This window comes from Pectinophora gossypiella, chromosome 9, assembly GCF_024362695.1.
Source record: "Pectinophora gossypiella chromosome 9, ilPecGoss1.1, whole genome shotgun sequence".
Lineage (NCBI taxonomy): Eukaryota > Metazoa > Arthropoda > Insecta > Lepidoptera > Gelechiidae > Pectinophora > Pectinophora gossypiella.
The window spans coordinates 8,504,150-8,515,980 of NC_065412.1; the positions used below are offsets into that span (position 1 = coordinate 8,504,150).

An 11,831-nucleotide genomic window follows, 5' to 3' on the forward strand; every position below is an offset into this window, starting at 1 on the left:
TCACCACAAATTGGTTTCAAGTGTCAATTAGTGCCGAGAGAGGGCTGTTGAATGAATTTACCTGATGTAATTGCTTTCCCATTAGAAAATTCAACAAGAAACTGCTTAAGTAAAAACCAGACGGTGGAAAATTCACTTAAATTTAAATATTAACTTGCCATTATTATTTATAAATAATTATTATGAACGTAGCTTGCAAGACTAAAGATGAAAACAAGAATAGAATGACCTATGGAACTTTGGGCCTTGTTGTTCAAAACAAAACAACAATAAAGTAGATACTTGGTTCTAAATTCAAATTTTGATACACGATACGGGTACCTCATCTAATAAATGATGAACATGGAAATTAGCATTCGTTTGGTATTAATAAATGCGATGATTGCCGGGAGACATGTATAAGTAGACATGTAACGTGTCTGTTTGTTTGTCCGTCGTTCACTGCAAAACGGATCGATGAATCAACGTGATTTTTTAAGTGAAGATATTTGAAGGAATGGAGAGTGACATAGGCTATTTTGGTCTTTCTAACCACCTTCTGACCTAAATTGGGGATGGAAGTTTGTATGGAGCACCCCGCAATTTTCAAGGTAGAAAGCTAAAAATTGGCACGCGGAATGTTTGTAACTCTAACAAAAAAATCACGCATCATTTGTGTTTGGAAATCTGCCCCCCAACCCGAATTGAAAGAGGGGGCAAATTTTATATGGAACTTTGCAGTCTTCAAGGTAAGAAGCTAAAAATTGGAATTTAAAGCGAGCGAAGCGGCAGGCAAAAGCTGGTTAAGAAAATAAAAGCACTATACTCCTGTTACCTTGTCGTGAGATGAATATGGAGAATCGTATAGAAAGAGGTGAACAGCCCGTCGCCCTAATACCAGATAGTCCATTATTGATGGCATTTACAGCAAAATTTTGGTAGTATGAATTTGTATTTATGGATATTTGGATATGAATCATAATTACTTCACACACAGAGAGAGCGATCTGGCCAGCAAGGGGTATCTGCAGTTGGCTTCAGAACTGACGTACCAATGGATGGGAGCATTCACCACGCCGGCGTGGTGGACCGACGCCCACTTAAACAAGGCTCTAGTGGGATATCTCGCTGCCGAAATTGCTTTTAAGGTAAGTTATTTGTTTTTCTATTGTCTTAGTTTATTTCGCGCCAAGTAAACTAAATCCTTCAATGAAAAGTACTTCGATCTATGTATGCGCTAATTATCATTCAAATCAGTCTTGTACTTTATGCGTGAAGAGGTAACAGGCCGACAAAGAGGATCACTATCCAATTTACAATAATATTGTATGAATATAGAAATTTGTCCGTAGCAACAATTCTAAGGTTTCAAAATATCTACAAAATTACAGATTAACAATGGATCAGAAATGGAAGGCAAATGGCCGATGACTGTACTTTACTCACTATACTACGAGTTCAGCAAACGCTACCCTCATTCTCGTATCACTGGCATGAAGCAAGAGACCACGTGCACGAAGATTGAACTGCTCTTCAGAATGTTCAACCTCACCCTCGGAGGAGAGACCTTCAGAAATGGCTTGAGAGATTTCCTTGAAATCAGGTAAGTGTAAAATTTGTTTTACATAATATTAGATTTCACCAGACCGCCTTCTATTGACTGACTTTCGATGGACTATTCAGAACCTACTTGTCAGATACTAGCAAAGATACACACACACACTAGATACAGACACTTTTCCTGCAGATAATTTATCAAATCAAATAATTATACTTTATTGCACAGAACTAAACACATGAATACAATAAAAAATATATATCCGTTAGTTTATTAGTAAACATCATTAAAGTAATTTAAGATATCCAAAAATTAAGAGGATATAGTTTAATTTTGGTTTTGGTGATCTTGAAACCTTTATAAGATAATGTCTTAACATGTTTTTTTCTTTTTTGCAGCAAGTACAAGACCTTCCATGGCGATGATATCTGGTATGCGCTAGATAGTTCTGCCAAGAAAGACAAGAAAGTTGCTGAGGACATCAGTGTTAGGTCAATTGCCAGGAGTTGGACAGATAGGGACAGATTGCCGCTTGTTACTGTGACTAGAAACTACGACGCCAAGACTGCTCATGTGACGCAGGTGAGCAGAAATATCAATACCAACCGGAAGTTCATCGACTAGATACTGGTCTTCAACTTATCATATTGTTATTCTTTTAAATGAACATTAATGTGAAGTACTTTTCATAAGTTTTTCAAAGATTCTCATACCGTGGAAACAGGTGCATAAAAACAAAAAAAAAACATCATACTATCCCGTCTCTGGAATAACAACTAGTATTACTTTTTGTGCATTGATCTTTAAAATTGTTTTTTTTTTTATAGAAAGTGTTCCTTCGTGAGCGTCCCCATGACGTTCCCGATGCCGATCGCATGTTGTGGTTTATCCCGCTGGTAATAGCACGCAGCGACAAACTGGACTTCACCAAGACTTCTCCCGTCGCTTGGATGAAGAACCAGAAGGAACACGACCTCAAAGACTTACCTAATAAGGAACATTTCATCATTGTTAATCCTGAAGAAATCGGTAAGTATTTTATCATTATTTATATACGAGTTATTTCAACTTGGCACCCTGCTGCTTTGACAGATTAATATTTAAAAAAAGTTTTGAGTAAAATACTTCTGGATTAGTTTTTTGTCTAGAAATAGTCATTACTATGAATTCTCTTTTTTTGATAAATCATTGCCATGTTTTCCATAGTTTGAATAAAAAATCTTCAAAAAGTATTCTTTCCATATTCAATCTGGATAGTTGTTGCGATGTCGTGCTTTCAATATATTACAGTAGTGACTTACTTCTTCAGGTCCATACCCTGTGAATTATGACCAAGACAACTGGAATCTCCTGGCAACTTACCTACAAAGTAATAAGCGTAACCTCATCCCTGAGCTTACTCGAGCCAAGTTGCTCCACGATGCCTGGAACCTCGCCTATGCAGGAGAATTGTCCTTCGCAACTGCATTTAACATGACCCTCTTCTTGAAGGATGAAAGGAATCACATCGTGTGGGATCCTGTGTTTACGATGATTGATCACATTGGCAGACATATTTGTGATTGTATTCACGGAAAATTCCAGGTAAGGCTAGAACTAAACTTTACTTTTGTGATTTTTTCTTCGTCATCAATAATACAATCTGACAACGATACATGAAATTAACATCAACAAGCCAATGCATCATAAATGCCTATTTAACATTGACAACTTTTCGTTCAGGCGTATGTCAGAGCTCTTTTGAGTCCTCTCTACGAGGAATTGGTGAAGAATGAGCGCGAAGATGAGGAGAATTGGCGAAAGAATCTGCGATCGCATACGAAAGCGTTCTTATGCCAAGCTGGGTACAAGCCCTGCATCAGGGAGGCTCAGGAGCAGTACAGCAAGTGGATGCAGGCTAAGAACCCTGATGAAGGCAATCCGTGAGTATTACTGAGCACAATTGACTATCACTGATGACTATCATGGATATCTCCATTCACAGCTGGGTTTACGGACATTATTTATTGTAATAAAGAAGGGGCGTAAACTCAGCCCAAAGGTGTACCACCTTGAACTATCCTGTGGGCCTTGTCATAAATAAAGTACAAAACCCTATTGCTGGCTATACTATAATACACCCATTGATCGTTTTCCATCTCACAAAAGTAAACAATGTTAATCATACAAATGTTGAATTGCAGCTGCGTATGTTTGCGCTAGGTAAATAATTTCTATACTTTATAGATTATTATTGTATTCTACCTCGAAGAAATTACAAGCGTAGTTGTGGTATTGATAAAATATTAATATGATACGGTAGGTACATTTATTTTGTTCGCTTTACTTTTAAAGATATGTCCATAGAGTCAACCTTAAAAAAGGTAAGTAGGTTCAAATTTAAAGAACCGTGAAGTGATGAGCTCTGGGTCAGAGAAGATACGGGCAGTAATGCGTCAAAGGACGCTTACCGCTTTGATTGATATCTGTTTAAGATTACAATAAGGGACAAAGATTGATGAGCAAATATCCTACGGTGTAAAGGCCCGGATATCGCTAAAGTCTTGACATGTATAGGGTATTGAGTAAAAATAGGTCAGCCCTACGGGAAGTACCAATATACATACATACAATTAAGTCTTTATATTCTACTGGGGTAGATGAGTATAAATATATGTGTGGGATAAGCTCTATCGACTTTTCAGATAAATGCGTAATCGACTACGCTAATGTATTTTCTTTTTCTTTCAATCATAGTATCCACTGTTCTCATGCGTTCCCACTATGTCGTGATTATGGTTTGTAAGTATATTTAAATGAAGGTGTTCACATACAGGACGACACAATGAACTCGTCAACTAATTTTTGCAGTGATCCAATATGAACACCTAGATACGATAGTCTACGACAGTCGTTACATGGTATAAGAAGTATGCTCAATCTTATGACAAGCCGCCATTACTAGCCCTTTGATGACGTAAGTGTTACCACTGTGTTACGTAAATTGTATTATTGAAAAGTAAGTGAATTACTGACTAATGTCATCATCATCATCAGCCGTATGACGCCCACTGCTGGGCATAGGCCTCCCCCAAGGATCTCCACGACGATCGGTCCTGCGCTGCCCGCATCCAGCGGCTTCCCGCGACCTTCACCATATCGTCGGTCCACCTTGTAGCGGGCCTACCCACTGAGCGTCGTCTGACTAATGTATTTAATTGCTATTACTTGTCACATATATATAAAAATATATAACTGTAAGTAAATCTTTTACTAAAAGTTCAAATTAAATAAAAAAAAACTTTGGTCGTAGGTAATTTATTTATTACGAAATGGTAATACAGGGCGGGCGGGATGACGTTAGCTGGGTTAACCTTAAAATGTTAGCTGTCAGTTTTGAGCATACCTTGTTTTCTTACTCGTATACATTGTTTTAACAACAGTGTCGAAATATCGGGAGTCTCATATCCCCATTTAAACGCGGTAAGAATCCGTTATTATGTGCTTTTTCTTACTCGTATACCATGAGTCGTTCAACGTTTAAGTAACCGTCGCGACATAGTGGGAACGCGGCTAGGTGAAATGTTTAATTTTGTAGAATAATGACAAAAAAGGAAATAAGGCATGTTGTCCGACCAAAAATCGACAGTATTGTGTCAATTGGTCAATGTATTCATGTTCAACCAATAACGGATCCTTGTGGCTTCAAAATACTCTGATTTACTTATTCGTATATTTGTTACAGTATTTCAAACCAGTACATCTGTCCTGTCTTCAAGTACGGTACGAAGAAGGAATGGGAGTTTGGATTACAGAGAGTGATCAACTTCCCTCCATCTCGCAAACAAAGCGAGAGAACTTATCTTTTGAAGACCTTAGCTGGTTGTCCAGTTGAAGAATATAAAATTATGAGGTAAGTAAGTTGAATTATTTTTACTACGCTTATCGGCAAAGGTAATTCCCGATTTTCCCACAATGCTCGAATCTTTAGACTTGGAGCTGTAATATCTCGTAAGGCTTCTTCTTAGGCAAAGGAAATAGAAATTAATAAAATAGAAACAAAAAATACGTAGGGAAATAAATAGGATTTTGTAGCCTTTGAATATAAGGAGAAACTGGACGAATGTCTCACTAAGTGACACAATACTTTAACCTACAGTCCACGTTAAAAGTAAAAAAGACTCTGGAGCCTATCCGAGTAGAATGAAATACAATGATAACGTTGCTGTTACAGGTAACGGCATAAGTCAACTTTTTTCTAACTACTTTCATTCTACCTTTTTGGAAATGACTGAAGCTGCAGTTGAGTCTTCTCTCCTTGATACAACTCGGTACGACACTTCTTGCAATATATCGTCTTGTTCAGTTTCGCGTGAGGAGCTCCTAAAACTCTTGAAGTCTCTCGACCTGACCAAGTCTGGTGGACCTGATCTTATACCACCCATTTATATAGTTAATTGTGCAAAAAGCCTCGTTATACCTCTGAGTATTTTATTTACCCGTTCCATCACTGAGGGTACAGTTCCAAAAATTTGGAAGTCCGCCTTTATTACTCCCGTCCTGAATAAAGGAGACAAAATGCATGTTATGAACTATAGGCCTATTTCCAAACTATGTTTATTTGCGAAATTACTCGAGAAACTAGTCTACAATCAACTATATGCCGCACTAAAATGTTCTTTTAGTGAAAATCAACATGGTTTCTTAAGGGACCGGTCCACCACATCAAACCTTCTATTGGCAAGCGATTTTATTAGTAGGGGCATGGAAGATGGTGCTCAAGTAGATGTCATTTACACTGACTATAGCAAGTGTTTTGACAGAATTGACCATAACGTGCTCTTATCTAAACTCGCAAGTGCCGGCATACATGGGGACTTGTATCGTTGGTTTTCCTCGTATATTGAAAATCGTAGTCAGGCGGTGGTGCTGCAGGGCTACTCTTCTAATTGGTTATCAGTACCCTCAGGGGTACCTCAGGGATCTTTGCTGGGACCTCTGTTATTTGTTATATTTATTAATGATGTTATTAAATGCTTTCATCATTCTAAAATACTATTATTTGCAGACGATATGAAAATTTTAAAATTGATTAACAATCTTCAAGAGGATCTGATTGGGTTCCAAGATTATTGCTCATTTAATAAACTCGACCTCAATATATCCAAATGCTATTGTATGACATTTTCACGGAAAAAACTCATTATTGATTATACCTATGTATTGCATTCTCAAGAAGTTTCTAGGGTAAATTCAATGAGGGATTTAGGGGTTGTTTTCGATAGCCAGCTACTATTTGATAAGCACATTGATAATATAGTTACTAAAGCCTCTAAAGCATTAGGTTTTATTATGAGAACATAGGCTGGCTTTCGTAGTGTAAAAGCCTTAAAAATACTTTACACAGCCTATGTACGTAGCCACTTAGAATATGCATCCCAAGTTTGGAACCCGCAATATGAGACATACAAGTCTCGTATTGAGAGTGTTCAGAGGAGATTTCTTCGGTATTTGGATTTTAAAACAAGACAAAGATCATTAGGCTATTATCATAGATGTAAACGTTACCATTTTCTGCCTCTTCAATCTAGGCGTACTATTTCAGATATTTGTTATCTGTTCAAATTAGCCAACGGGCGTGTTGACTGTCCGGAACTACTGTCAAAGATCTACCTGTGAACTAATTTACTTGGGCTCAGACAGCGCTCTGTTCTTCGAGTACCATTTGCTAGGGTAAATTATCGCAGAAATTCATTTTTTATTCGTGCCTGTCGTGATTTCAGTGAATTGCAATGTGATTTAGATTTGTTCTGTACCAGCATTACAACTGTCAAACGAATGCTTGCCAAACCCTTTTTTTTCACTCATTCTTCTTCTCATTTAATGTTAGATTAATGTGACATACCTATACCTGCCTCTTTATCAGCGCGTAACTCTTTATCTATTTGTGGAGATTTCTCATTAGCATTGTCTACATCTATCGTCTAGATCTATAGTTATTATTTGACTGTTAATCTTCCTAAGAAAATAAAATAAAAATAAAAACACCTCTGGAATTAGAACGTTTATAAATACACTAAGTACTAACAAAAGGTTTTTGGAAATTCAACCATCCAGGAAACAACAAGTTTTATATTAGTATAAGTAATTTCAAAATAATTTGTACGCGTATGTTTATCTATCTATATATTATTATATGTATATGTTGTATATCTCTCTCGTCGCGTAGGTCAGCTGGAAGAAATCTATTTGTTTAGAGATAAGCTTACCTGTACTATCTTTGCATGTTCCTTGTGTCTGTTTCATTGTGTACAAATAATAATAATAAAAAAACAACACATAACACAACAACAACTAGTTTTACACAACCTCAAACGGTGTAGTAAATAAAATAGTAAAAAAAGTCTTTAAAATTATTCAAAATTTCTTAAGTATTCACTAAAATTATTATGCCTGTATAAAACGGAAGCCTTACTATCTGAATTTCTTGGCCTGTTTGTTCTCTGAAATGAACATTGGACTCGCTTTCCCGACTTTGTATTTTGTAGTACCGTTCAAATAAAACGTCCAGCAATTCAATATGAAACGGCGCTTTTTAAAAGATATAGGTCATAATAAAATGTCCTAAGTTTCAAATGTTTATATCATAATTATGCAAAAGGGAAAAGTAGAATGCTTCAAATTATCTAGAGAATCGTGCTTATGAACAAGCGAGATAATATTTCCAGCAGGTAAATTGTTTTTCGAATTTATGTTTGGATCATAAATGTTTTGTCACGTGCTCAGCGATGAAGGAAAGCATCATGAGGGGAACCCACATACTCGAGAAATGCGTTTCGGAGGTATGTGACCTAACCTGTATTGGGCTAGTTTTCACTTCTCAGATTGGAAGGTCAGACAGGCAGTCACTTCTGTAAAAAACGGACCTGTCAAATCGTCAGGTTAGGTAAGCGGATCCTGTGAAAAACGGAATAATGCTAGGAAGATGATGATAAAAATAGAACCTTTGATACATTCCAGTAGTTGTTAATCGTTTGCCATTTCCATAACGTAACTATTATGTTTTGATTAACAGTTTAATTTCTTTTTCTACTTAAGCCCGTATCCGTGTGTGCTTTTTACGAGTTATGTAGATATTCAAATCCACGGCGGAATAAAATGCACACATGTTTTACATCGATACTTAGACCTAGTATGTGCGTACATAAACTTACGCGCGTAATCCCTAAAGAGGTAGGCAGAGTCACGAGTAATTCGCAGGAAAACCGACCAAAATTATTATTTTAGTTTAAAATATACTAAAACAAGTACTCCCGGTCAATCAGAGTTGCAGTATAACCCGACCACGTTTCGAAGCACCACGAACACACGCACAGCACGCACGGGAGTACTTGTTTTAGTGTATTTTAAACTAAAATAATAACTGTGGTGGGTTATCTGCAAAAATTAAAGCGTTTATACTATACATGCACAATGTCATTACTTATTAGAAATATGATGTTCCATCCTTCTTTTTTCGCTTTGAGCTTCTATTTCTGCACGTGGTGCCAGTTTGGCACCTAACCGCGCACTGAGGTAAAGTACTGTCAAGGTCGCTATATTAACAGTAACTTACGTCCCACTTTTTGAGCGCTGATGTTCAATGTAAAGGACACAATCCCTCTGTCTGCCGCATCTGTTACACAATGCAGCTCGACTGAGGTTGTTGGCTGTTGAGGTTTGGTTGAGGGAGCTTCAGCTAGATATATGTTTTTTTTTTTGCCGTACGCAATAATAATAATCCCTCTGTCGGATTTCACAACAGATCCGTGAAGATAAACAGCTGAATGTGTTCTTGCTAATTGTTATTCTTTATTCGCTCCTATTCTAGTATAGAAGCTTAGATTAGTATGTAGGCATATCTGAACCTAACCTAATCTATTTACCTACTTGTTTCCTTTGTTTGTTTTTCAAAAATAATGTAGTCTTATGGTACACCCGCTTGCTTATCAAACGGGCAGCGCCGGTTCGAACCAATGAATGAATTCAGCTTTCACTAACAGAGTTGGCTCGACAATTATAGACGTGGTGAGCCGTATCGCCTCACCACCCATCACGTTGGTCTAACAGGAATCTCGGTGAGGTGTGGGTACTTCGATCATCTTACGATGGATGAACCACTGACTGTCTTAGTGGGATATAGTCGTCAGCTTATGTTATGTTTAAATATGTTTCTTTTTTCAATAATGTTCCCTCTATCCAGGTTACTGAACATCACGGTGCTCGAAGGTAACGGAAACTTCACGGAAACAGACATCTTCCTCATCTTCAGTATGCTGACGGGGGCTCCTCAAGGATACACCACACTTTTCACATTCCTTAAAAACAACTGGGACGTGCTTAAGGAAAAGTAAGATTTCTTATCTTATCTACTTAACGGTTTCCGTAGCCCAGTGGTTGAGCATTGGGTTACATAGATAAATACGTAAGAGAGTTATCACTCTCTTCTGAATTTATCTATGTAACTCTATCGAGTTATATACCTATTACTATACAGGGTGTAATTGACACTGTGCCGAATACTGAGGGTGACGATTCAGTGGATGATATATTATAATAAATATAACAATCATAACTAGGTAAATGTTGTAAATATCGTGTATTTATTGATTTTCGCGAAACGAGCGTGCATTGATTTGGTCGCCCTAATTATAATTACGAGTAGATATAAATGTAACATATAACATCTACGTATATTTATAAAACGTTTCCTATAATGATTTACTAGTATTTTTGTACAGTAAATAAATTAAAAGACCATTTTCATTTTTATAGGAATCAATTTAATCTTTAAAATCATTCCTGTTGGTTTTCTGTGTGTACTTAAGTTTATTGTTTATCGGCTCGGGAACAGCTTTGAATTTATTCGTTTTAAGTTTTATTTTTACAACGTTCATTAGCATTTTCCTGTTCTTTTTTCGTTTACAACCTTTATTACAGCTGTTACTCGATACGTTATAAAATTGTGAAGTCTATTTTGTAAAAGTATGGAATAATTTCACTCGAACCACCATGAATGTGATGCGTGGAAAAAGCTTTAGGAAATACAATTTCTGACATTATTTTATATTTTATATTACATATATTATGACAAAAATGCGATAAACCTACTTACATTCGTATACATTATTTATTTAAGAGAACCATCTTGTTTTGACATGGTACCGCTTCAAATTAGTTTATTCAAGTTTTTGACGAATAGTAAGTTTGAAAACTGAGAAACTCAATTCAAAATGTTTATTTACAGATTCCATAGCAAGACCAATCTCTGGGACAATCTGATCACATCAGCTACTTCTCAGTTCACGACCCAGTCTGGGTTGGAAATGGTGTCCAGTTTATACGTCTCCCACCAGGGAGAGTTCGGATCTGCCGAACACATCATCGAGAAGTCTATGAGGAACATTAGAGAGGAAGCCAAGTGGTCCCATGAGAACATTCCAGTCATTGAACAATGGCTCGACAAATACCTTGCCAACGTTGATATCAAAGAAGAACAGTTTATCGACAACTAAGTTAAGACTAAGTCCTGTTCATATGACTAAGTGATTCTATTTAATAAAATACAACTTCGTCAATACATATTCAAATGTTATATCCAGTGTATAATATCTACGCTGTCATATGAACCCTTTCTTAAATTCAGAATTCAAATTACAAAAATTGAATTTATTTTATAACTGCAGTGCAGTAAAAAGAAGGTACTCGTATTGTCAATTATCTAAGTACAGTATTATAGTATTTAACTCATAATTTGTACATAAATTGGATGTTGTTTACAATAAAGTAAAAAAAAAGTGGTACCCGTGTTTTGATATAAAAATCTTTAAGAGAGCAGCTTTTGGTATTCTTTAGCCGAGGGATTTCGTGTGAGTGGGGAATATTGAAATGACTTCATTTTGGACGCTTGTGTAAGTTTCTTTTCCAATAGAAATCGTCAAAGCCGTTGATATCCCTGGATGGACGCTAGTACGGGTTATTTACATTCATAAGGCTGAAAGGTCTATTTTTATTAAGGCCAGTGTATTCCAATTATTCCGTTGAGATGAACACAATGTGAAGGGTCTTCGAGGACGCTTATTTACGACCATCCGGCGTTCCACTCGCCATGGTTTATAAATCCTATTCGTAGATTGTTACGTATAATTCAAGTTTTATATGACCGGAGAGAGCGAACATCTTTCATAGAATAATGTATTAACACTTTGACTGTCCCACGGCAATTGTCTATACAATTGCCATACGTCCAATAGTGCATTACATGTAATGCATGGAC

At 36.7% G+C, this 11,831-nt stretch overlaps 1 protein-coding gene across 1 annotated transcript in view; it reads left to right on the forward strand.

Annotated features, from left to right (window-relative positions):
* LOC126369570 (aminopeptidase N) overlaps positions 1-11,356 on the forward strand; it is a 38,365-nt gene extending 27,009 nt beyond the window's left edge. The window contains exons 8-16 of the mRNA XM_050014049.1: positions 977-1,127; positions 1,371-1,582; positions 1,936-2,119; positions 2,365-2,566; positions 2,847-3,121; positions 3,260-3,459; positions 5,262-5,429; positions 9,759-9,905; positions 10,803-11,356. Coding sequence (XP_049870006.1) covers positions 977-1,127; positions 1,371-1,582; positions 1,936-2,119; positions 2,365-2,566; positions 2,847-3,121; positions 3,260-3,459; positions 5,262-5,429; positions 9,759-9,905; positions 10,803-11,070 — 1,807 coding nt within the window. The 3' untranslated portion in view covers positions 11,071-11,356. The remainder of the gene's footprint in view (positions 1-976; positions 1,128-1,370; positions 1,583-1,935; positions 2,120-2,364; positions 2,567-2,846; positions 3,122-3,259; positions 3,460-5,261; positions 5,430-9,758; positions 9,906-10,802) is intronic.
* The last annotated feature ends 475 nt before the right edge of the window (positions 11,357-11,831 follow it).